Genomic DNA, 27,631 nt, shown 5'->3' on the forward strand with positions numbered 1-27,631 from the left:
TCGGCAGTGCTGAGAACTAATTACAGGCTGTGATCGCTGCTTCCAATTCCTTCTCTGGTTACTCCTGCTCTTTACTATGTAAATGCACCGTGCATGCTGTCAGATGCCGGTCTTAAACTTCAGTTTCCTGTGTTCCAGAAATGGAGTTGACAGATCCTATTAGGTGTTTGTTTTCTACCTGGAGATTCCTAGTCCACAGACTTCTCCAGACATTGTCATCTCTACGGTGGTGTTACTCATACCTCCCAACTTTTGAACAACAGAAAGAGGGACAAAATGTGTGGTGTGCATAGCGCATGGCTGCAAATTTAGCCCCGCCCACTTTTGTTGACTCTGCCCATTCTTTTTCATTTTTCATGTCCCCTGACACAGTATTATCCTCCTACAGTCACCCATACGTTATATGTCTCCGCATTGTAATGTTCCCTTCCAACTGCCCCACAGCATTAAGTCCCTCTCCTGGTGCCGCAGTTTAAATGTGAAACTGGATCAGCTGGAGGTGGACATTAGCAATGGGAGTAGTTGGAGGGGGCAATAAATAAATGGCAGATGAAGTGGGACATTAAACAGTGGGCAACTAGAAGCAGACATTAAACCGTAGGGGTAGCTGGAGGGTGACATTAAACTGGGGGCAACTAGAGGCAGACAGGTCCCCCTCCAGCTACTCCCACAGTTTAATGCCCTCTCCTGTTGTCCCCCAGTTTAAGTGCCCCCTTTATCTGCTCTATTTCATGTCCCCCCCCCCTCCATCTCTGCCCCCAGTATAATGACAAACACAGACACTCTCTCTCTCTCTCTCCATCCTGCATCTCACTTCTCCCCTTCCCCCTCCCTTCTCAGTACCTTACACGGATCTCTTCTCTCTTCACTGCATGGGACACTGACTTGCCCACCTAGTCACGTGACCGTGTGATGTCACACAAGGTCCATGAACCATAGTAAAGCGTTCCTCCGATTACCGCAGCCTGTTATCTGTTATAAGAGCAGGCGGTGATCGGAGGAATGATTGATCAGTAAATCATTAAAGGGACATGTATGGAGCTGCGCGGGATGGCAGGACAGGGGTAGGAAATCTTGGCGGTCCCGTGGAAATCAGGACGGTTGGGCGGTATGGTGTTACCCTTAAAAGAGTGATGGGCTTCTTATATTATTTACTAGTGGGCAGCCATTAATAATGGAACCAATGGCATTGTCCTTTTGTGTTTAGCGGCATGTCAAGTGAGTTGTTGGCAACTATAACGTTGTCTATCAATTTAGGTATGTGTTTGCCACAGTAGCCAGTTAGATTCCAGCTTCAGTTTTTCCCAAAAGAAATTAGAAAATTAACAAACTATTTATTCCAACTTGTTGGTGTGGGCAACACTGCCACTCAGGACTACTTAAAGGGGCGCTCCAAGCACTTGAGGTTTTGTTTTTTTGTTTTTGGTTTTTAATATGGGGTTAGAAACCATAGACTTTCTATTGCATGACCAACCATGGATGGACATTTATTCACTGGAAGTATGAATGACAGCAAGTGGAGATCTAGACAACCTTGAGGAATTGAAACAGTAAGAATATTGGAATATTGTGTTTTTTTTCCATTATATAAACAATAACATTTGTCTGTCAATATTTGTTTGAACCTGGACAACCCCTTTAAGTTCCCTTCATAGCAAGCCAATAGATTTTGTACCGCTTAAAGTTTCACACCGCAGTCATGTCTAATAATAGAGCGAGCGGCGAGTTCTCCTGTCTGATACGATCCCTGTCATCTCGATATGTCTGCATCAAGATCTTGGTATCCATAAATACATCTTAAATGAGCACCCCATGCAAAAAGGAGAAGCCCTGGGACTATTTGTAGCCGGCGAGGCTATTGATCCTGCGCGGTGTGTTAGTGTTGATGGGTTATGTGTCAGCGTCAGCAGCCATCTCTATTGTTTCAGCGGGCTGTGGTCTTTGTGTTTGATCCTGTCACTGCCTGCGTCAGTGATGCATATCATTGCCCATGTGATGTCAAAGTGTGGGTGTTCTGTTAGGGAGAGACAGTTCATCTAATGTGCTGCTGTAAAAAGCCAGCACTGTTGCCTCTCAGGGAATAACAGCGAGTGATTCATCGCTGTTCACATTAGCCTGATGCTAAGTATAGAACCATTCACGACCCGCACATCCGCATGGATTAGTATCTCCGCTTGCTAAGCTAAGGGTGCCAAAATGCTTAGCTAAATAAAGAAAGGAGAGGAAAATACATGTTACCCAAGCGCCAAAGTAAAAACATCACTCGGTATACGGTATATGTAATTCTGTACTTCGTGTGTTTTTTTTTCTTAACAGGTCAGATACTTACATTAGGATGATTAAACATGCCCATTCACTTGGTGGGATTTACTGTTCTTTGTGGTTTCCTGCCAGACATAACACATCGCACTGCTTATTATTGGTGCTATGGTCTTGTTACAGACGACATAGTGGGAATGAAGGGAAGACGCAAAGGCTGAAATAACCCTGTTGATACAAAGATCGGTGGTAAACATTTAGGAAATGGTCCGGTTTGCTTTATTAGTCATTATTGATCTATCGGTGTTCATATGGCATTTGTTTATTATATTTACTTGTATAGTGGCGTCATATTCCGCAGCGCTTTACAGACGTTGTCATTCACTGTCCTATATAGGGCTCAGTGTCTACATTTCCTATCAGAATGTCTTGGGAGTGTGGGAGGAAACCAGCGCAAACACAGGGAGAACATACAAACTCCTTGCAGATGTTGTCCTTGGCAGGATTTGAACCCAGGACTACAGCCCTGTAAAGCGCTCAGTGCTGCCCCATCACATTTCCATGCACATAACTGGATTTAGACTTGTAGACAATAAAAAATGTAACATTTATGCAGAGTTTTAAAGGTTTTCTAATCCTCTTAGCTTTGACAGTCTTTTGTCTTGAATGGTTGCCCATGGGTGCAGCCTTTAAGGGGGTTGTACCATTATGGACAGGGTATAAGTGTCCGATCACTGGAGGTCATTCGCTGGGTTCCCCAGTCATCAGGAAGACAGTGGACTGACAGTTGGCCTGAGGCCTGTGAATGGAGTGGCTGCTAGAGATTACATACGCAGCCCCATAGAAGTGAATGGAGCGCCAATCCTGTAAGTGCACTGGCACTCCATTCACAAGGAGACCTTAGGAAGATTTTAAGGTACCCAGCTTTTAGGCACCTACCCACTGTCTTGTGGATAAAGGGACAAGTATCCACAACAGCACAACCACTTTAGTGCAGTTATTTTAGGCATTTTGGCCAACCATCTTTAGAAAAATTTGTGCAAACAATAATGAACAACAAATGTCATAGACCGGGTTGGAAAATTCCACAACTAATGTTAAAACCATCATGATACATTTAGACGTCCCACTAGAGTGGCAGGTATAGTAATGTATAGTAATGGATTGGGGAAACATACATGTAGTGGATAAACTGTAGCAATGTGACATTTGCCAGGGACGGTATATTTCAGCTTTTTTATATGCTGATGTTTTTCCACATGGAAGTTAATAGGAAATATAGTAGTAACAATTATGAGATATACTGCATTTATTCTAAAGGATAAGACTGTGTGCCCTAAAGCCACGTAGCTAATTGCAGCTAAGAAAACTTTAAGACATTTTTCTTTGCAGATTTTGCTGCAGTTTTTGGAGCCAAAACCAGAAGTGTATTGAGCAAATGGGACAGAACTATAAGATGAGATAAGATAATCTTTTAATAGTCCCACCATGGGGAAATTCATGTGTTACAGCAGCATGGATAATACAGTAATATATTACAAGAAAAATAACGCCTACAAGCTTAGAATAGCAAATTGAAAAAGATACTAGGAGTCATAGCAACTAAAAGAAAAAGAAAGACTCAGGATCATTTAGTTCTCTGTGCGGAGTGATCTTCGCTTAGCCTGATGTAGATTATACAGCCTGACCGCGGTTGGGAGGAAGGATCTCCGATAGCTTCTTCTCACACTTGGGGTGAAGCAGTCGGTCACTGACACTACTGCCCAGCGCTATCATGGTCTCATACATGGGATGGGAGTTATTCTCCAGCATGGAGCTCACCACAGACAGTATCCTTCTGTCACCCACCACCTGTACTTGGTCCAGGGGGCTCCCCAGGACAGAGCTGGCCCTTCTGACCAGCCTGTCAAGTCTATTTCTATCCCTGGCTGGTATGCTACTCCCCCTACAGGCCACACCGAAGAAGATGGCTGATACTACCACAGAGTTGAAAAAGGCCCTAAGAAGTGGCCCCTGGGACTCCAAAGGCCCTCAGCATCCTGAGCAGGTAGAGTCTGCTGTGGCCCTTTCTGTGCAGCGCCTCCAGGTGATCAGCCCAGTCTAGTTTATTATTGAGGAGCACACGCAGGTACTTATAGGTCCTGACTATCTCAATGCCTGTCCCTTTGATGTCCACCGGGTTTGGAGCACTTCTCCATTTACTGAAGTCCACCACCATCTCCTTGGTCTTCCCAGCATTAATCCTGAGGTTGTTCTGCTGGCACCATTCAACAAAATCCCGGTTTAAGTTGCTGTACTTCCTGTCGTCTCTGTGATGAGGCCTACTATAGCAGTGTCATTGGAGTACTTCTGTAAGTAACAGCTGGATGAGTTGCACCTAAAGTCAGCAGTGTACAGTGTGAAGAGAAAAGTGGCAAGAACTGTACCTTGTGGTGCCCCCGTACTACAGATCACAGTGTCAGACACACAGCCCCGGGCTCTCACATATTGAGGTCAGTTTGTGAGGTAGTCTATGATCCAACTCCAGGTAGTCTAGGGTCAACTCCAGCAAGGTCCAGCTTGTTTCTCAGTAGTGTTTCCTTTACATTTCCCATTCCTTTTGAAGCCATTCTTGGCTTTGACTTAAAAACCACTCCAAAATTTGCAATAAAAAAAACGCAGCTTTTCTTCAATTTGTGGCCTTGGCATTGGATTTCATTCCAAGACGACTTTCTTTGGGATAGGTCATAGGCAAAAGTGTAGCTATACGGGATGCAGCAGTAGCAGTCACTGCTGGGCCCTGGACACTGAGGGGTTCCCAAAGACCGCATAACATATACCAGTATTCTAAATGGCACAAGGTAGGTAGGGACCCCATTTTGCATCAGGGCCCAGAAGTTTCAAGTTTGCCCTTGGTCATCAGCATCAACACCCAGCTCTAACAGAGAACATCTGTTTGAAGAGGTTATGAGATCTCTGGATGAGTTCTGCCATCTCCATTACATACCAAGCACAGCACCGTACATTGTTTAGCTGACAGTGCTTGTTGTGGTTGGTCAGTCGTATTAATTCGAACAGGACTGATCTCCAACATAGCTATGTCACCAATGAACGTGGCATGAGTGTCCTGAGAAGATGAAGTGGTTCTCTCCAAGGTGCAGCTGGTTGCTGGGGTGCTCAGTGCTGGACCACCACCAGTCTCATAGCCAATCTATCATAAGTAGACTATCAGAATCATAGTACTGAAACAATAAAGATCAAAGCTAAGGCACATTCAATTGCATCACGTATTATAAATCATATAAGCAAATAAAGGGGTTGAGCACAAGCGTGGACTGTCCAGCACAACATCCAGAGTCTAAACATTTTAGCGACCTCCCGTGACTGGCGACATGTTTTGGACAGTTGGCCGCTACTTGTAGCCTCAGCTGGTTACACAAATTATCGTAAAGCTTAACAGTCACATGACCCATAGAAAAACAGGGTTAAAACCAAACATAACACTCTTGTATTAGCACTGAAACTGCATTGCATGGATGTGCATAGAGAACCCTATTGACTGTTGCTATATTTGTTGGTGGACCCAATTCAGCTTAAACTGTAGAAAATATCCAAGGCTCAGCCACCGTTTCAGGCATGTGGACATGCCCTGGGGTTGTCTTGAGTAAGACTAAACAAAATAACTAGAAGCTGTTGACTATAAAACTGAAACATTTAGGAGCCTAAACAAACTTCTAGTATAATGCTACTCAATGGCCCCCCACACAAGATAATGCCTCAGAGTGGCCCCTATACAGTATAATACAGTATAATGCTCATCAGTGGGCCCCCACACAGTATAATATTCTCCAATAGCCATGTACTCTCCCTACAGTATAATGCTCCTGAGTGACACCACTAGTATAATGTGGTCTAGTGATTGCACACACAATATAATATTCTCCACTGGCACTTCTACATAGTATAATATTCCCCAATGGCTCCACGCTTCCAGTGGCCCTCCACAATTCTTCTGTACAAATGAAAAAATTTATGTTACGTACCATGGAAATCTGTAAAATGGTAATGTTGACACTCCATGAATTGCACTGTTCACTCGCCATACAAACCGTAGCCGTGTCTATAGGTACTGCAGCACTGTCCCATAGACTTCATTGCGGCAGTGCTACGGTTTGTATGGCTTGTGTTATATGAACATTAACAAGAGTCATGCAGTCTCAGTACAGGCGATCTGTGGGGTCTCGGGGTGTCACACTGCCACAAATCTAATATTGCTGGTTTATTATAAGGATAGGTGATAATAAAACTGGATAAATTTAAAATAGCAAATAGGGGGAGGAGGGCAAGTCCAGAGCGACCCCCTCCAAATGCAGAATGCAAAACACTAAAAGTCAGACACAAACCAACACAAAAATGTAGCAGCTGTCTGCAGAGACCTGTGCAAACAATAAGTCTTATAAGGTTTATTGTGCGTTCCAGCTATAGTATTATGTATAGAATATATACTCTATTGTGTACAGTATATACACACAGTGTAGTCCCGGCTCGCCCTGTACAGAATGTCATGTGACCTGGTCATGTGGTATGCTGTTTGCTTTTCCTGGATCCCACAGTGCCTGCTAACGTGTGCTGCATACCCTGGACCGGGCTGTTCTGTGTACAGACATGAGTGGTAAGGACTGCAGACTGTCTGCACACATAGTATACACATGCCGCACTGCTCTAGGTCTTAGGACACACTGGTGTCTGTGCAGGTTTTCTCTGACTATGTTCTTCGTGCACCAGTAAGTGAGATGTGGCAGGTTTGGTGACAATGCAGACACCAGCTGTTAGGAGATGATCAGCAGCCATCATTGCTTAGGACGTGCTGCTTGCATTGCGCTGAATCTTCTGACTCACTCATCCCATTGCTGAATCACTGATGTGCATTTATATAGAAAAAATGACATTGTTTTCTTCTTGTCTGCAGTGCAGAGTTAACAAATCCAAGTAAATGTCATGTCTCACCCCTGGCTACTGCTAGGTAGCTGTTATGCCATCATTATGACAGGTCCCAGGTAACCCTTTCAGAGCCGTCATGGCTGAACCAGCTGCTACAAAAACACATCTGTTTGTAAAGACCTGTAATGCATCTCTTACATGGATTCTTAATGGGTTAAATGGCTTTTTTTGGGGGATGACATTGTTCTTATATGCTTGGCCAACACACCTATGACCTATACAGCTGCTATGAGCAAGACGTGTGCATGTGTAATGGTCGCAATTCCAAATATGTGTGAGAAGTGGCTCTCCTGTCTTAGAATAACCTGTTTGTTTTCTTCCACAATAATACATTTTGTCTGCTGTTGCAGTTCTGTTGAACAGAATAGTATTGAGCTGCAATACCACAGAAAACCTGTGGACAGATGTGGCACTGTTCGCTAAAGAAAGCTATCATCATTTATAATCTTGTGTAACCCCTTCACTTCACATAAAGGAGTTGTCTTTGAAGTTGTAATTTACTTAACTGGTCAAGGGGATCGCTGATGATGGATCCGGGGGTTCTGGTGATCTGGAGCAGCGTTCTGCCTCCCTCCTTCCCCAATCTCACAAGTATTAATTACCTGTAATATGGGGATGGCTGACTGTAGTAAAGTCAGTCCTCATAGCGCAGGTAATTTAATGTCCTGCTGAATCGGGGGAGGTGGGAGTGGAGTAATTTAGGGGGTCACATGACATGGATCACAGTTTTGAGTGGAGCATCAAGACTGCCAGCACTCCATTTATTTCAATGGAACCGCCAGAGATAGCCCAAAACTCAACACTCTGCTATCGCTGGTGGCCCCATTGAAATGAATGGTCAGACTTGACACTTCAGTCACCACTGGGGTACAGTTCTCCCAGCTCCGATTGGTGTACCCCTTTACGTGTCTGAATTGATATGGTGGTTACAGGACCTCTATTCTGTGGATCGGTGGGGGGGTCCTGTGGGTAGGGGGTTAGTTGTTAACCCCTTAACACAAAACCCCATGGTTACTAAATTTTTACACAGACTCCATCGGAGGTGTATTTAGTCTTTGTGTGTTTTTTTTAATCACTTCGGTTCTTAATATTGTATATGTGCTTTACATCTTCTGTTCCGATAGTTTGCAGAGTGTCTAGTACTTCATACGCAGGTTGTCAGATTTCGAGCTCTCGACTTTCCGATTACCGTATTTCCTTTAGTACATGTCCTCATTCTGATGTAACTTTTTTGTCTGCCTAGTCTTTTATTATAACCTTGTATGTAATCCTCTATGCAGGTCCTGCTCAGGTCCCTATGATGTCCCCGAATGGCTCAGTTCCTCCAATCTACGTGCCTCCAGGATACGCTCAGCAGGTCTGTATTTCCTTAGTCTGGAGAAATCTTGAAATCTTTTTGATGTTTATGGTGTCAGACCAATAATGGTATTTTTTCTCTCACAACAACAGATACAACACATACTAAATTAGCAGGTCGACAAATTTACATCATGTACTTTGTCTCTGCTGCCGGCTATAAACAGATGATCCTAAAGTCTTACTTATCTGTATATTGTATTAATAGGAAGTCGTTACATTGGAAATACAGTCCAGTATACAGGCAGTACAAATTGAGTTGAGCGTCTTGATGTACGAGTGTGTACACATATATATATATATATATATATATATATATATATATATATATATATATATATATACTCGTATAGTTTGGGGAAACAGTTTATATACAATTAAAATTTGCTCATTTATTTACACCTCCACTCATTATGTGATTAGGAGTCCAGTGGGAGGTGCTACTCAACAATTAACAGATATCTCTGTAATCACAGTTATCTCTTTAAGCGCCATAAAAATATATATATATATATAATTAAAGGGGTTTTTCCATCTCCCTGTTTCAGTAGCTTTGCCGACTGTCTCTTCTTCTCACTTCCTGCAAGCTGGTGGGAGGCGGCGTTGACTGTTTGATGAACATCGTAATATAGACTTTGCCTTTACCATAAAAGATTATTTATTATATAATTACTAAAAATCTAATATACCGTATATACTCGAGTATAAGCCGAGTTTTTCAGCACAGTTTTTGTGCTGAAAAAGTGCTCCTCGGCTTATACTAGAGTCATTACGGTAATTTTCTGCTAGCAGACCAGGAACACAGACCCCGCCCCCCACTGCTCCATCACACGCCGGGTGACGTGGCCACGTAAGCTCAGGCCTGCACCCGGCGTGTGTCTGCTTCCTGGCCTGCTAGCAGAAGTACCGTAAGTACTTCTGCGGTTTGAAATGTACAGCATCGTCATGCTCCTGCCAGTAGTGTGGTGATGCTGCGGCCCCGACACCCGCCCCAATGTCTGTATGCCGGGTCCGGATGCCGGGTCTGTAAGGGCCGGTTCACACATGCTGATGTGTTCTGTCCACATGAGGACCCTCCCGGATGGAATACAAGCGCAACTGCAAGCGCTTTTCAGTTCAAGCGTACGAACGATTCTGTCTTATTAGACTCCATGGAAGTGATATGTAAGATGTGAAATAGGAATATTCGAACAGCAATGTATTTAGGAAAACTTACATTTACATAAGCTACCAGTATAGAAAAGATCCTTGAGATGGGAATACCACTTTAAACTCTCATATTTTTCAAAGCATTTTCCTACTATGTCTACAGTGATCTCAAATCTTATGGCACCTGTCCCCATCCCACTGCTCTTCCTAATTCTTGAGATTCATGGACAACCCCTTTAAGGATGAAAATGAAACGCATTTGTGTGCTCTTCAAACCAGTTTGAGAAAAGAAAAGGGGTATGGGGTACAAGAGGGTCCAGTACATGTATCAGCTTTGCTGGGCTGCTTCAGACGCCCGTACTATACATAACACAAGACCAGAAGCATATGGCTCAATTCCCTGTATAGTGGCCAGGCGCCGCTACTGCAGCTCAATTCCTTTTCTCATAGTATAATTTTAGTATCTGCGCTTGGTCGCTATACAGGGACTGGAACTAATAATGGTCTTGTATTGTGCATAGTACAGGCGTTGGAAGTGGACTTATACAGCTGAATGGTGTGGGGGCTGCCTTTTTGGATGTTTATGGTCTATCCTAAGTCATCCTAGGGCATAAAAACACAAAGCTTGGGCAACCCCTTTAAGGTTCAGTTGTTTCTTTGGCATTCTATGACCTATAAGTTCAGACACGCCCCATTGACAGCAGAAATAATGAGACCCAATAACTGCACAACACTGTATTCTAAGAGAAGATGCTTAGTGTTGTTACTTCAACTGGAATACAAGTATTCACCTAAACAGACAGCGCTAACAAGTCACCTCAATGCTAATGGGCCATTCAAATCTACAGTCCATTCTTAGCAGCACTTTATCGTGCATGCAAAGTAGTGGAGAGAGACAAATCCAGGGGATACGCCATAAGGTCTGAGACTGGAATTACAAATGCAAATTCCTGTTCCTACAGCACACCTTTGCATAAAGGTGTTTTTGGGGATTCTGATATTCATAAGCTATCCTTAGGACTGGTTATCAATACTAGATTGATGGTGGGGTCTGACATCCAGCGCCTCTAACCTGCCAGAAGCAGACCCCAACCCTAGTCATGTGAGTCGGAGATGATTTACAGTAACCTAACACTACACAGTGGATGGAGCTGACTACTTCGGGTTCTGTTCACTGTGTCGTCTGTCTCTAGCAGATGCAGAGAACTATAATATGATATTGATTTAGGTTAACCCCTTCCTGCTCAAGTCTATACTATTACATTGCACGAGTGTATAGTTAATGGGGAGCACCATAATAGTATGGCACTTTTCCTGCAACTTGGTTTCTGGGTACAATACAACCAAGACCCAGAACTAGCTGCTGGAGTTGATAAATGCTCGAATTCTTAGGGTAAGTTCACACAGAGTTTTTTTGGTCAGGGTTTTGAGGCTGTATCTGTCTCAAAACCTTGACCAAAAAGGGAGCCACTCAAGTCTTTTTTCCGGGCCGAGCCGTCTCGTGATTTGGCCTGAAGAAACTCCTTCCTCCAGACTAGGCCCATTCGCTTGCACAGTATTGGAAGCAGCCATTTTCTCGTGGCCTGTGGGCATGCGCCACCTGCTCCACCGAAGGCCCGAGGCCTTAGAAGTTACAACCCACCGCCGGAAAAATGGGAGGAAGATGACGCTGCTGCTGAAGAAGAGGAGGCGGCGCTGGAGAGAGCTCTCTCGCAGCACTGGGGATGCTCCCAAAGCTGTCTAAGTGCTGGGGCCTGCCCCCAATGCTGCGAGAGAGCTCATTAGCATACGGACAAGAACCGGTATTGTAGGCAAACGGCGGTGCGGAGAAGACGACAAAAGGTAGGAGACGAATAGCCTTTCTTAAGCCTATTCTGACGTGGTACTTAGAAAAAAATCATGTCTGAGTGATAGGATCCCTTTAAAGGGGTTTTTTGTTCCCAAGCATTTTTCATACTGAAGACCTATTCACAAGATAGGCCATTGTTTTCTGATTGGTGGGCATCTGACACCTGAACCCCACACCCCTTAACTGATCTGGATGCCTCCAGGTGCTGAAAGCCGCTCTGTCCCTTCTCCGCTAATAGGACCGGAGCTGCCAGCGCCAACCACTGTATGGAGGTGGGGTCACAATACTGCTATTACCCAAGTGCTACAGGGTCCGAAAAAAACACTTTAAATTGAATAATCCAACTTTTAACTGTAAAATATGGTAAAACATGCAGCCTAATAACCTACACTAATGTACCCTGCGAGACCCAGCTATATCTAGCAATTGATTGCATGTTAACTTCCTACTTGGCGTTATACGTTTTCTATGTTATGAGCTATTCCACTGATACATGCTCAGAGGTGAAGTATAATGATGTACGATAAATCCCGCTGACAGCTGACTGCTGCCCCCTACCACAACCTTTGTTCTATCTAGACAGACACCTTAGTTAAATTTTAATTGGAAATTTTGCTGAGCCAGGAGATACCGACCTAGGAAACTCCATGGAAATAATGACCCGGCTCTGATTCCTAACCTACATAATGGAGGCTGTAAGTTCTGGTTAATATCTCTGTGCTTTCCTAGTATCCTAATGTGGTAGATGTGTCTATAGTGAGATTTAGATATGTGACGGCATCCAGTACTCCGCATAAGTCTCCATTGAATACGTGGCCATAAACATGTGGCCTAATAGGGCAGTGGTGCTGTAACTTCTGGTGTACTGACCTCTACTTCAGGCACAATAGCCGCAACATATGTTTTGAGGGAATCCTCATGAACGGCGATCATATTAGTCTGGGCAAAATCATTAGTATCTGATGTTCGTTTTCTGTCTTGTGCACTTTGGATATTGACACATCAGTCCAACGTTTCAGTTCCTTGCCAAGTTATTGGTAAAGGGTTGTCACTATGGCTGTGTTGGGTCACACCTTGCTTTAAAATAACGGATACCATTGATGCAGAACAGTGACTGCTGCTTACCGATGTTTAAGGGGATTGTCTGGTGGGTACAGTTCTTCTACAAAGGCTCAAAAAGGGTTAAAAAGCTAAAGAAGCAATGGGGCAACACAGTGACTCAGTGGTTAGCACTGCAGCCTTGCAGTGCTGTAGTCCTGAGTTCGAATCCTGTCAGGAACAACATCGGCAAAGAGTTTGTATGTTCTCCCCGTGTTTGCCTGGATTTCCTCCCATTCTACAAAGACATACTAATAGGATCTGTATATGGGGCTCATAATCTACATTAAAAAAAAGTTAAAGAAGCAGTACTTGCCTCCCAGATCCCATGATGTTCCTGTTAAGACATTGCCCAGGTCTCCGTCTATCTCTGCTTTTTTTTGTCCCTCTCAACATAAAGGAAATTACCAGTCACTGTGCCGCGCAGTGCATGACTGCAGCTGCTGCGCGGCACAGTTTGCACGACACATGCACTCCGGGATAGTAGGCGCATGGGAGGCCCGGGGGGGGGGAGAGGGGAGGGTTGTTGGTTGGGGGAAGGAATCAGGGTTGTGGGCTGTGGGGGGAGGGTGAGAGGGGGGGGGGTAAATCAGGGTGGTGGGGTCGCAAGCTGGGGTCACACAGGTTTGGGGAAGTGAGCCAGGGCCCCCCAGTGAGGAAGGGGGGGGGGGGTTTGGGGGGGGCCAGGGTCGCAGGGGGGAACCGGGGTCGGGTTTGGGAAGGGGTATGCCGGGGACACGTTTGGGGTGGGCTGGGGTCGCAGCGGGGGCCCAGGGTCGCAGCGGGGGCCCAGGGTCGCACGTCGAGGGGAGGGGAGGCCAGGGTCGCAGCGGCCACAGGCAATAGGGGGTGGCCGGGGCCGCGTAGCACATGTGTTGGGCAGAGCGGGGATGCGGACGAAGTCGCAGGTATTGCTAATAGGTTAATAAGTGCACCCAATCACTCTCTCCACCTCTCTCTCTACTTCTAGTCCTTCCTAACTAACTTAACCTTAACCCCCCTCACTCCATCATACACTAGTTTGCTGAAACTCTACTGGCAAATTCTGGGCATAGTTAAAAGGTCACCCAAGTGTTAACCTTGAAGGAGTTGGATGCCCATCCACTACCGATGACAACATTGAGTCTGTAGGTGAACTGAATCTGTCCAATAAACAAGTAACTATGGATTATCTTAAAGAAGCCTTACAAGGACAAAGATTCACATCGGAAGAAGTGGTGAAGTCAGCGGTGCATTTGTTGCTCGCAACTCAACCTGAAACATTTTTTGATGAGGGAATACAAAGCTGATGGACAAAGGGAAGTTATGTCCAGAAACCATGTATTTGCCTCCTCTGAAAGTTGTTAAAAGGGGTTTTGCAGGAATTTGAAAACATGGATGTGTTCTTCTTCCCAGGAAGTGACATCATGTCCATTGGCCACATGGCAATGACACATCTCCATAGCACCATGGCCATGTGACCACTAGACGTGATGTCACTTCCTGGAAAGCAGTCATGTTTTCTAGTCCTGCATAACCTTTTCAAATAAACTCTACAGCCTCGTATAAAGCTAACTTGGCACATATAGGGCACTGGATCCCTCGGCGGCAGCCTATTCAGCGTTGTTGCTGATCCTGACATGTCTTCTTGTTACGTTGTATTACTGTTCAGATCACCTCTGCAGCTGACATTATCGGTGCACAAATTGCACATCCTCAACAGTGAGGCAGTGTTTGTATACAGGTCACGCCAATGCCAGTGTTTGGCTGCAAATGTCAGAAGAAGCGGTCATGAAAGACCAGCAACATAGTGCAGACCAGGCTGCTGTCTCTTCTGCAGGACCTGTAAATTGAAAGGGTGGTCCTCTTCTTCCATCCTGCTTTTATGCCTTTGAAACCTTACCAATATGTAACCAAATTTTAAGATATTCCAGTTTGTCAAATGTGGATCTATTTATGTGTCGTCCTCTCTGATGAAGGTGTGACTTACACTCTGCATCTTCTTTTCTCCCAGGTTATTGAAGACAATGGTGTGCGGAGAGTTGTAGTGGTGCCACAGCCACCAGAGTTCCACACGAGTGGTCATCCTGTCATACATCGGCCACCTCCGCCGCTGCCAGGTTTTATACCCCTTCCTGCTATGATGCCTCCACCACATCGCCACATTTACTCAGCAGTCAGTGCAGCAGGAGATATGACCTCCCAGTACACCCCTCAGTATCACCCTTCACAGGTATATGGAGATTTGGGTAAGTACCTGCTTGTCAGAACATATTTATGTGGTGGTCCAGTGTGGAAGTGATCATTTATCACCCTTCTGTTTGCCTCAAATTATATATATATAATATAATATAATATAATACTATATATATATATATATATATATATATATATATATATTTTTTTTTTTTTACATTTTTGCGTTTTGCGTCATTGCGGGTTATAAAGCTAATTCTTCAGTGATCTCCTGTCGCTCCCTTCTAGACTTTGCTCTGGTCCCAGCTGGTCTCTACTCTTTGGTTCCGTCTCAACAGGCAAGTAATACCTGCAATTGCCCACTTAGTTATTGACCACAATGACCCATTGACTGGCCGAGTGGGCCAGAACCCAGAAGCAGAGACCAACAGTGACCTAAGCAGTATCTGAACAAGGCCAGAGAGGGTGGATATTGAAGAAAAACCTATTTAAAAGGGTTAGGTAGGCACCAATATTAGAGTACTATTGAATCTATTCTTACAGCATCGCCTGCTTCCACCAACATCATTTGGTAGTTTCTGCAGTTGGATGTACGTTATGTAAATCACTAATACACGGATGTGGCTCATGCTACACTATATGCCATTATATACTGTCCTGGGACTTATCCTTAACACCTACTCTCTTCTTCATGTGATAATGTTCTCCATACCAAAGACATGTCATATGGCCACAGTGATCATTCATTGCTCCCTGTGGTGGTGTCATGAACAACACAACTTGCTGTAATCTGCTGGCGTGTCATTGTGAAAGCTTCTTTATTGGAGTGTCTATAGTATATAGTTTGCGTTTCTGTGCCTTTTGTCACATTTGGAAACCACTGTGTTACATAGACATGAATTTTGTATTATAGTCTCCATGCAACACTCCAATTCTTCTATACTGGCCACCGCATGGAAAGTGTGTGGGCTGGAGAGACATACAGTGCCTGCAAAATTGGTTAATTGTCAAGGATTCCAGGAGACAGACTCATGTCAATCAGCTGGTATCACTGGGAAAGTTAGTGGTTTTCTGGGCTAAGAACATAGGTCAGTAATATCAGATATGTAGGGGACTGACACCCAGCACCACCACCGATCAGCTGTTCTCAGCTGCTGATACATAGAGCATGTAGCAGGAAGCAGACAGCTGTGGTCTCTGGGTAGTGGCATAACTTTTGTCGCAGCAGCATAGGCCCCATTCAGTTATAAGGACGCTAATCTGCAGTACCTGATCTGACCACTACACAGAGAACAGCACTGTCTGCTTCCTCCTCCTTTCTTACTGTATCAGCAGCTGGGAACAACTGATTAGTGGGAGTGTTTGGTGTCAGACTCCCACCAATTTGGTATTGCTGACCTATCCTAATAGCTCATCAGTATTTTTAGCTTAGAAAAAAAAAAAAACCTTGACACTAAGGGGCTTCATGGAGTTAATATGCATCGTATGGATTGTGACATTTTTGATGACTTGTTGTTATATACTTAGGAAATGATGTGTTGGCTGGTTGTTATATGAGCTGTATATATGGTCGTATAGTTTACCTCTTATTTCTCATTTATGTACATAGCACAATTAAAGATTTTTATAGAATTTTTTTCACGTGGAATGTTTTTCTCGTGATCTTTCAGACGCTCTTTCTACTCATGGGAGGTCCGGACTTAGGGATGAGAGATCGAGTAAAATCCACGAACGGTTACAGAAGAAGTTAAAGGATCGGCATGGCGCACAAAAAGACAAGCTAAATAGCCCACCCTTCTCACCCAAGAAAAGCTCGTCTCCAGTCAATGAATCGAATGGAATTCTGAAAGGACAGAACAGTCCGGGGCTAAATACGGGACAGTCTAAGAACAAACAGAAAGGAAAGAATTCTTCCCAGGTAGAAACAGAAATACAAGGTAATTGTGATAAGAACTACGTGGACCACAAATGAAAATGTGAAATTAAGATGGTGTCCTGGATTATACCGTAAATGGCGGCTTTCTTTAAGTGTGTGTTCACATCGGCGCAAATGTCTCCGTTTTTCTGGTCCATCTAGAAAACAGTCTAATGACTGACGGCAAAGGATCCCGACTACAATGGAATCCATCGGGAATCTGTGTTTTGTTTTTTTATTTTATTTTATTTAATTTATTTTTTTTTTACTGACCTCGCTAGATGATAAACACAGCTTTAATTTTTTTTTTTTTTTTTTTTTGCAGTACACTAATAGTATCTGCCAAATGTTCCCATGCTCCATAGGGTGTGTTCTTTACACAGCGTCTCACTGTGTGTACGGTGTCAAAGTCTGTTCAGATAGGCTCTGTAGACAAGGAGAATGGTAGCGCCCAATTGTCAACTTATTCTTACATTTTTGGGAGCAATATCATGTCTGTGTTACCAGGAAAGAATAATCCTGCTAAATCACTGACCCTGTGTTAAATTGGGATCAAATGTGTATTTGATGTTGTATGTTACAAAAAGGCATAGCAAGTCCGCGCATCCGTATTTGATATTAACAGCATGCCAAACACATATGGGCAGATCCTAAATAGTGAGATAGCGCCTCCCAGTGCTATTGCAATCCCTGCAGTTTGTTCAATATACAAAAGCTGCTCAATACAGCTGATCGGTCTAGGATACAGCTGTTGCCCCCTCCCCCCCGATCAAGTGTTTATGGCCCTTTAAATGGGTATTCCCACGTCGCATACTCACCAGTCTTCACCGCTGTAAAATCTTCTTTCTTCCTGGTTCCTTGCGTCATTTGGTGGGCGGGGTTTCATATGCAACCTGCCATTTAGCTCCACCCCCAAATTAGCATGTAGCTCCGCCCACCACACAGCGTGATCCTATGGGGCGGCTGAAGGGCCTGTGATGTCATCAGAGGTCCTCAAACAACACTATATGCACAATATTGGACTATGAAGTACAGGCAGCAGCAACTCTATTCTGTGTTACATACAGAGACTGCCTGTCTCTGCCATAATGAACACAATTGAATTAGCTAGCCTGTTAACTGGGAGAACAGAAGACGAGTTCAGAAATGAAAGCAGCTCCTCTCCCCTATCTGAGAGCAGGAAGCTAGGTCATGTGGTGCAGACACAGGAATAGCTAGAAACACAGGCTCGCTCCTGTGCACTTAGCCCCTCCTCCCTCCCCCTGAGAGCAGCAGATACATCACTTGACTCATGAGCAGCTAAGTCAGGGCTGTGGCCACAATGAATTGAATAAAGTAAGATAGTGGACGAACAAAGCAGTTTTTTGCTGAAGCAATGTATTTAGGAAAAGTCTTATATCCACATTAACAAGCAGTATAGATAGGATCCTTGTGATGGGACAACCCCTTTAATGGATAAGGTTGTATAAGACACAGGGTTGCACTGTGGTGTATCTACATGCCATTGTTATTGGCGGATTAATAAAAGTTACATTAAATCTTATTGTACAGTGATTGTCTTTTAAGCTTAGGATAAGGAATTTTGGTTATATTTGTATATAAGTGTTGTATCAAAGTTATTATTTCATGGGAAATCCAAGTATTTATTAAAATCCACGTGTTGGGAGAAGTGACAGATCCTTTACCAAGATGCTAAGTCAGACGTGGTTAGAATGTGATTGAATACAATGTATTTCACATGCCATCAGTTTTGCAATATTGTACAAATTGCTTATATAGAAATAAACGAAAACCAAATTGTATTTATTTTCATTGTAGAAAAAGACGAAGAGACAAAAGCATTAGAAGCCCAACTTTCCAACATTTCCAAACCCCTGGTAAGTCCCACAATGCAGCTTGTAGTCATGTAGTAGGAAGCTTCACTCTAATAACTATATGGGAATAAGCCGTACATTATTATTATCGATCACATGAGCAGGGCGGATTACTCAGTGCGCAGGATTCCTCTGCTCGCGGAAAAAGTAAATGACTGGCTCCCATTGATTTCAATGGGAGGCGATTTTTTTTGAGTGGATTCCGACGCGGGTTCCGTTTCAAAATCTGGCCCCAAAAAACCTGTGTGAACTAGTCCTTATAGTGACACTTAGACTTCAAACTTCAATGCTTGACTTCCTGACACATATACATAAGGTTAATGTTAGCCAAACACCTCTGTATATGGCTCCCACATATAACGTCACGGGGGCATCCTGATTATTCTAGGTGGTCGCTGCAGCAAAGCACAAGTCTCAGTGGTCATCTCTTCACAAGTGACGTGTCTACCGTGCCATTTGTTGAGCGGTTACCACTGAGGCCTGTGATTGAAAAACCAGCAGATAGGTAAAGATGAATAGAATTATATCGAGAACCCATACGTGGGATGCTCTCAGACATAAATATCGGATGGATCTTATGCAATTATCAAGGTGAGATTGGGCCCTCAAGCCCTGTACGGTGGTTACTAGGTGGCAAGAACCCGCTACATCCATGGGAGTCACCAAACCAAAGGGGTCCTACCAAGTTACCCCATTAGGCTCTAGACTCCTCATCCTTCCCCCAAATAGTTCCTGGTTTGGTAACTCCCACGGATGTGGTGGAGTAGCCCTTTACCTGTTGGATCACTCATGTTCTGTTCATAATACCTATGTGCTGGGTTTGTATATATTTATGGACATACATTGTCGCTTAGTATCTGCTTACAGCAAGCTATGCAGATTTTGGGGCCTGTGCTTAACTCCAGCAGTCACCTGGTACAGCCCGGGGACTGAGGCCCAGGAAGAGGTGAGTAAAGTTTTCTTTTTATATTGCTGGTTCCTTCAGCCGACCTATTAAACAGTAAAAAAAAAAACAACCCCTTTAATATTGTGAGAACCGAACCCCGCACATACAGTGATGGCCACACTATTGAATTCGCATTGTGTAGGCAGTATGCGCGCTTTAAAGTATAGCCATGTTTTGTCCGTAACATTGTAAGACTTGTCACAGATCAAAGATCTAAGAGTTGCATCTTGGAGAAAGGCAAATTACTGGCTGCTCATTTTCTCTGAGATGAAAGTGAACCATTCCAATCATTGGGAAATGCTCTGGGGCCTACATGGAGAGCCCGAGGTCTAGGAAAGCTCTTTTATGAAGCACTCTTAGTTAGCTTTGGTAAAAGGCTGAACAGCATACAATAACATTAGTAATCCTGAAGTGGATATAGATAAAAGGCTTACATGAGTTCACACAATGAACTGTTCTGCAACAGACATGCGTCCAATGTACTATCATCGGGGGTGTTGGTGTGAAAATTGACTTGTTTTTGTTCAATATCCATCAAGTTTTCATAGTATTTGCTGCTTTTAGATGCTTTTAGAACCATGTGAAGGGTGTTTTGCCAATTCTCTCCCCTTTGTATCTCCATATAATTATGTATGTCTATATTTTTGTGGAGACCTTATTAGGTTTAAATAGGTTTTCCAGTGGGGAAAATAAATAAATAAATAAGTACCAGTGGTATCCCTCTGTAGCCGGTGATTGGTACCAGTGGTGTCCCTCTGTAGCCGGTGATTGGTACCAGTGGTGTCCCTCTGCAGCCGGTGATTAGTACCAGTGGTGTCCCTCTGCAGCCGGTGATTGGTACCAGTAATGTCCCTCTGTAGCCGGTGATTGGTACCAGTGGTGTCCCTCTGCAGCCGGTGATTAGTACCAGTGGTGTCCCTCTGCAGCCAGTGATTGGTACCAGTGGTGTTCCTCTGTAGCCGGTGATTAGTACCAGTGGTGTCCTTCTGCAGCCGGTGATTGGTACCAGTAATGTCCCTCTGCAGCCGGTGATTGGTACCAGTGGTGTCCCTCTGCAGCCGGTGATTGGTACCAGTATTGTCCCTCTGCAGCCGGTGATTGGTACCAGTGGTGTCCCTCTGCAGCCGGTGATTGGTACCAGTGGTGTCCCTCTGCAGCCGGTGATTAGTACCAGTGGTGTCCCTCTGCAGCCGGTGATTGGTACCAGTGGTGTCCTTCTGCAGCCAGTGATTAGTACCAGTGGTGTCCCTCTGCAGCCAGTGATTGGTACTAGTGGTGTCCCTCTGCAGCCGGTGATTGGTATCAGTGGTGTCCCTCTGCAGCCGGTGATTGGTACCAGTAATGTCCCTCTGCAGCCGGTGATTGGTACCAGTAATGTCCCTCTGCAGCCGGTGATTGGTACCAGTGGTGTCCCTCTGCAGCCAGTGATTGGTACTAGTGGTGTCCCTCTGCAGCCGGTGATTGGTACCAGTAATGTCCCTCTGCAGCCGGTGATTGGTACCAGTGGTGTCCCGCTGCAGCCGGTGATTGGTACCAGTGGTGTCCCGCTGCAGCCGGTGATTGGTACCAGTGGTGTCCTTCTGCAGCCGGTGATTGGTACCAGTGGTGTCCCTCTGCAGCCGGTGATTGGTACCAGTAATGTCCCTCTGCAGCCTGTGATTGGTACCAGTGGTTTCCCTCTGCAGCCTGTGATTGGTACCAGTAGTGTCCCTCTGCAGCCGGTGATTGGTACCAGTGGTGTCCCTCTGCAGCCGGTGATTGATACTAGTAATGTCCCTCTGCAGCCGGTGATTGGTACCAGTGGTGTCCCTCTGCAGCCGGTGATTGGTACCAGTGGTGTCCCTCTGCAGCCGGTGATGGTACCAGTGGTGTCCCTCTGCAATCGGTGATTGGTACCAGTGGTGTCCCTCTGCAGCCAGTGAATGGTACCAGTGGTGTCCCTCTGCAGCCGGTGATTGGTATCAGTGGTGTCCCTCTGCAGCCGGTGATTGGTATCAGTGGTGTCCCTCTGCAGCCGGTGATTGGTATCAGTGGTGTCCCTCTGCAGCCGGTGATTGGTACCAGTGGTGTCCCTCTGCAGCCGGTGATTGGTACCAGTGGTGTCCCTCTGCAGCCGGTGATTGGTACCAGTGGTGTCCCTCTGCAGCCGGTGATTAGTACCAGTGGTGTCCCTCTGCAGCCGGTGATTGGTACCAGTGGTGTCCTTCTGCAGCCGGTGATTAGTACCAGTGGTGTCCCTCTGCAGCCGGTGATTGGTACCAGTGGTGTCCCTCTGCAGCCAGTTATTGGTACTAGTGGTGTCCCTCTGCAGCCGGTGATTGGTACCAGTGGTGTCCTTCTGCAGCTGGTGATTGGTATCAGTGGTGTCCCTCTGCAGCCGGTGATTGGTACCAGTAATGTCCCTCTGCAGCCTGTGATTGGTACCAGTAGTTTCCCTCTGCAGCCTGTGATTGGTACCAGTAGTGTCCCTCTGCAGCCGGTGATTGGTACCAGTGGTGTCTCTCTGCATGCAGCAGGTGATTGGTACCAGTGGTGTCCCTCTGCAGCCGGTGGTTGGCGAAGCACCATTTTCTGTTAATATAAGGCAGCCCAGGAAATAGTGACCAGCAGGGGGTTTCAGGAAGATAGTGTGCCTTGCCATACAACAAAAAGTGTTTAGGAATAGTGTGGTTTATAAGGATGTGATATATGAATATGTGTCGTTTCAGGTGTCAGATATCCAAGCACGGTCTGTGATGCTAACTTGGTCGCCTCCTTCAAGTCTGATCAGTGAGGAAAATGATGGAACGCTTACCCCTGAAGTTTACACCTATGAAATACTATTATCTAACAATGGGAAGGATGGAAAATACAAGGTTGTATATAGGTATGTATTTACTCTTCTGCCAGTCATGCTCTTATTATAGAGGCCTGAAGTGTCCTCAGTGGGATCAGTGATCAAGTATCTTTACTTGGTACATCATACTAATAAATGCAGGAACACAATCCAAAAAGTCACCAGTCTTAAAGGGTAACTTTTAATATTGCCATTAAAAATAAATCTATAAAGCAAAATAAATCTAATATCAAGGGAAAGACACAAATTTCAATATCTGGCAAAGTTGGAATTTTTTTTTTTCTATACTTCACCGTTCCTGAGCAATTAGTACAGTTAGTTTTGGTGCCTGATATGATGACTAGAATCTTTATTTTCAAGTGGGCGATACTGGACAGAAGCAGGCAAGTTGTGTGATTCTGAGCTCTGACACAGTCTGCCTTTCACTTCTCACAGAACAGAGGATAAATGTCCCGGAGAATAGGGATCTGAAAGTCCCCTTAAAGGGGTTGTCCACTTTCAGGCCAGTATTGAGAGACCAGTGTTATTCTTTGTGTAATAAAAAGTTGTACAATTTTCCAATATACTTTCTATGTTTCTATGGTTTTCTAGAGCTCTGCTTGTTGTCATTCATTCTGCTTACATTTAGTGGATAAAAATCATCCCATGGTCAGGTGACGGACTGCCCATGGTCACGTGACGCACAGCCCATGGTCACGTGACGCACAGCCCATGGTCACGTGATACACAGCCCATGGTCACGTGACGCACAGCCCATGGTCACGTGACGCACAGCCCATGGTCACGTGACGCACAGCCCATGGTCACGTGACGCACAGCCCATGGTCACGTGACGGACTGCCCATGGTCACTTGATGGACACATAAGTGTACATGAGGAATTGGTATAGAAGGTATACTGGAAAATTGTACAGCTTTTCATTATATAAACAAAACGATTTGTCTGTCGATATTGGTCTGAAAGTGGTCAACCCCTTTAAAACCTCCTTGTGAATGCCAGTGTGCTTGTGTGACCAGCGCCTCATTCACTTCGATAGACTACAGGTGCTGCCAGAGCTTGCAGTGCCAGTCCCGCACTGTTGCTCCATTCTCAAGAAGGCTTTAGGAGGGCTTTTGATCCCCCCATCGTCCTGCTCACTGGAGGACTCAGCAGTTGGACCCCTACAGATTGGACACTTATCCCCTGTCTTATGGATACGTATCTATAGCTGCACAACCCCTATAGGGATACAAACAGCTGGACCTGAATGAGGAGGTGAAAAGCCCCCTTTAAGGAGACCTGGCGCTGCTTGTGATATGTTCCATATATTCTGCTAGCTGTGGAGACCCTGTAATAGTTCCTCATAATGTGTTGATATTGTTCTCTGTTATTTGTACTATAGAAAAATCTATATTATACTATAGTCTCGAGTAGCGCGCCAGGGATTATACTATGTGCAAATTGCCTCAGTGGGAGCACCATATAAATACATAAGACGTCTGGAAGTAAATAATTTTCACGCATCAAGTGGCTGAGCAGCTGAGTCACATGTCATTTCATTTTCTTTTCAGTGGAGAGAAAACCAATGTTACTGTGGATGATTTGAGACCCGCGACAGATTATCACGCCAGGTTAGTGACACCGGTATATTTTATGCTGTGTTAAATCTGTTTGTGGAAATGAATTTATCTGTAACTTCACATATCCCAGTTCCGGCTCAGCGGTCGCAGCTAATAGAGACTTCGCTCTTGTTCAGATTAGTAAATTATAAAACGAATGCCAGTGTTTTCCATATTACTTTGGTTGCAAAAGGCTTCATTTTAGTATAAGGGGGTTCACACTTCTGATGAGCTGTCCTAAAGATGGGCCATCAGTGTCAGATCACTCCTGTTGTGTGAATTGATTTATTACTCTGTAATGTCTTATTTTCACTGTATGTGATCCTCCTGATTTGTAAAGTGCTGCGGAATAGGTTGGCGTTATACAATTAGAAATGTATTATTAGCACAGTCCGGACTCACTGCACCTCATGGATTAGCTATTTCATGGGACCACTCAGGGGTCGTCTTCATTATTTACTCTACATATATGCAGCTGTATTACCCTGCACAACTGCTAATGTGTAGACGGTGTGCAGTGTAAAGAACAAAAAGGTTGGAGTATTCGCATGATCAGCCCCTTTAAACATCTGATCACAAATTGAACCCCCACTGATCTGACATCGCTCTGTTATGCCCCATAGTGGCCCCTGCACACAGTATTATGCCCCATAGTGGCCCCTGCACACAGTATTATGCCCCATAGTGGCCCCTGCACACAGTATTATGCCCCATAGTGGCCCCTGCACACACTATTACGCCCCATAGTGGCCTCTGCACACACTATTACGCCCCATAGTGGCCTCTGCACACACTATTACGCCCCATAGTGGCCCCTGCACACAGTATTATGCCCCATAGTGGCCCCTGCACACACTATTACGCCCCATAGTGGCCCCTGCACACACTATTACGCCCCATAGTGGCCCCTGCACACACTATTATGCCCCATAGTGGCCCCTGCACACACTATTACGCCCCATAGTGGCCCCTGCACACACTATTACGCCCCATAGTGGCCCCTGCACACACTATTACGTCCCATAGTGGCCCCTGCACACACTATTACGCCCCATAGTGGCCCCTGCACACACTATTACGCCCCATAGTGGCCCCTATAAACATTATTTTGACCCATTGTGAACAGCCATGAACAATTATTATACTCTGGGAGGGAAGGGGGGGGGGGGTCAACATAAAAAAAAAACTACTGTCACTTACCTATCTCTGGCTCTGCTGCACTCGTCGTTGGTGTCAGTCATCTTCAATGACGTCTGGGACGTCACATGACCTGGGACGCAACCGCTACCCCTGCTATCCCGGTAGTTACGCCCCTAGTCATCAATTACATGAACCCAGAAACCCCTTTTTAAATATCTCTTGAAATCTATGTGTGGATACATGGATGTTATTTATTTATTACTTATGCTCAGGATACATGATAAATGTCATCGTTGGGTCTTCCACCAATTGTAAGAGCTTGTTCACTTGACTGAATGACACGGAGGTCTATCATGTTTTTGACATTGCATTGCATACTCTGGAACTCATTACCAAGACACATAAGACTGACCCCCACACTCACAGGCTTCAAGAAGGCCCTGAAGACTCCCCTATTCAGGAAGGCCTACAACCTCCAATAACACTATCACCGCACCGCCATCTGAACTGTCTCCCCCTCTCCTTCTGTCTCTACCCCCCTTCCCCCATAGATTGTAAGCCCTCGCGGGCAGGGCCCTCTACCCCACCGTGCCAGTCGGTCACTGTTAGTATTATATCTACCTGTATATTCTGTGTATTGTATGTAACCCCCAAATGTACAGAACCATGGAATTAATGGTGCTATATAAATAAATAATAATAATAATAATAATAATAATTTTATGTGGAATTAAAGGAAACAGCTGAGTACAGCTCTCTAAAGGGAGTCTGCACCTTAAAAATCACTTTTAAATCACTTATATGCTGTTGTAGGTACACTTAGTGATAGAGAATAACCACTTTTTGTATCAAAGTGCAGTCTTGCTGCTGAGAAATTCAGTTTATAATCAATATGCTTGAGTTGTTCGGGGCACCCAGGGATAGGATATGCCCTTTATAGAGCACTAGTATCCTATGTGGTCATCATCCACCATTTATCACTTCGCCTAATAAAGATTGCACTGCAGCGTCAGGTAAAAACTTGTGCTCTAGCAGACAGCGCCCCCCCTTGGTGCTCATTTACATACACATTCAGAGTGTGACACCAAAACGGTATAACTGAATATACGGGGTATACAAGAGATTTTGATGGTGGTACACTCGCTTTAAAGTTTCAAGATCAATCACCAATGCATAATACTGAAGCTGATATTAAAAGGATTTTTCAAGGGTTGTCTATTGACGGGCAACAGCCCCATCAATCTTCTGGTCTGAGGGGCTGCAGTGCTTGTGTAAGCAATGTTGCCTCTTCAGCACAGCACCATTTGTGTATAATTCGGCATCTTAGTCCCGTATTACTGAACTACAGAAAGACCATAGAACTGGTGAACATGGCTTCAACATCACAAAGACAGTCTTCACTAAAGTGCCATGGCCCCTTCATCCGCTTATCAGTGGGAGTGCTGGGAGTTAGACCTCCACCCATCTGATATTGATAACTTACACCCAGGATAGGTCATTATATCATAGATAGTCAATCATAGATCATTAGAAGCATATTTTGTTTAATCAAGACAATGTTGATGCATTCTGTCCTTCGTACCATAGGTGGCGCTAGTGTACAATAAAAGGTTTGTGGCTCCTAGTGAAAGATTTACTTTAGCAATAATGTCATCAACTCTCAGATCTTTCATATCGAAGCCTAATAAGAAGAATAGTTAGCATTTTTCTTAGACCATTGCCTATATATAAAAATTCTACATTTACGTGTTAGACGCATTAGGACTGAAATCCAGAAGTTACCTCTTTGCACGCGAGAGTTTGACAATGTCATCCTCATCCAGGGTTCACTAAGGATTGTGTTCCACATGAGGCCACACTGTTAGGAGGGTTATGTAACCTAGAGCAAGCACTAGGAGGTAGAGGCCAATCAAAAATTGTTATATTAAGGTTCTACTCAGATCACGCATCTTACAATCATTCATGGTACTGACCCTGATGGTCTAAGATTGTGAAAGAGTTAATGCCAAATGCCTGATGTCAATTCCAGCCTCCCTGTTGGACTAGTGGGGTCTTTGCCATCCAGACTTCTCATGTACCCCCAACAGATCATAATTTAAGGATCCCCCCTTTAGAAAGAACTTTTGTGAGTATTTGTACTATCCTGACAATAATAATAATAACACTAGGGGTCTACTAAGGAGATCCTGAAAACCTAAACTGTTGGGGATGCTTGAGAATTGGAATTGAGAAATATTGGTCAAGTATGCTAAAAGGGTGAATGCCGCCATCTCTGATAGTTTAGAATAGTGTGTGTGTGTGCAGGGTGAATTCTAGCATCTTTGTTGGTCCGGTATTGAAGGGGTTAAAGCCAGTAGTAGTATATTGGTAGTATTGAAGGGGTTAAAGCCAGTAGTAGTATATTGGTAGTATTGAAGGGGTTAAAGCCAGTAGTAGTATATTGGTAGTATTGAAGG

At 44.6% G+C, this 27,631-nt stretch overlaps 1 protein-coding gene across 4 annotated transcripts in view; it reads left to right on the forward strand.

Annotated features, from left to right (window-relative positions):
• Positions 1–27,631, forward strand: part of FNDC3A (fibronectin type III domain containing 3A) — a 183,247-nt gene that overhangs the window by 124,073 nt on the left and 31,543 nt on the right. For 3 of the 4 annotated variants that reach the window (XM_075265995.1, XM_075265996.1, XM_075265997.1), the window contains 6 exons: positions 8,520–8,596; positions 14,685–14,919; positions 16,537–16,803; positions 18,600–18,658; positions 22,310–22,467; positions 23,988–24,047. In XM_075265995.1, the coding sequence (XP_075122096.1) occupies positions 8,520–8,596; positions 14,685–14,919; positions 16,537–16,803; positions 18,600–18,658; positions 22,310–22,467; positions 23,988–24,047 (856 nt within the window). Of the gene's footprint in view, positions 1–6,875; positions 6,911–8,519; positions 8,597–14,684; positions 14,920–16,536; positions 16,804–18,599; positions 18,659–22,309; positions 22,468–23,987; positions 24,048–27,631 lie in introns of those variants that run through there. The other variant, XM_075265998.1, reaches the window with a different exon arrangement.

This window comes from Leptodactylus fuscus, chromosome 2, assembly GCF_031893055.1.
Source record: "Leptodactylus fuscus isolate aLepFus1 chromosome 2, aLepFus1.hap2, whole genome shotgun sequence".
Taxonomy (NCBI): domain Eukaryota; kingdom Metazoa; phylum Chordata; class Amphibia; order Anura; family Leptodactylidae; genus Leptodactylus; species Leptodactylus fuscus.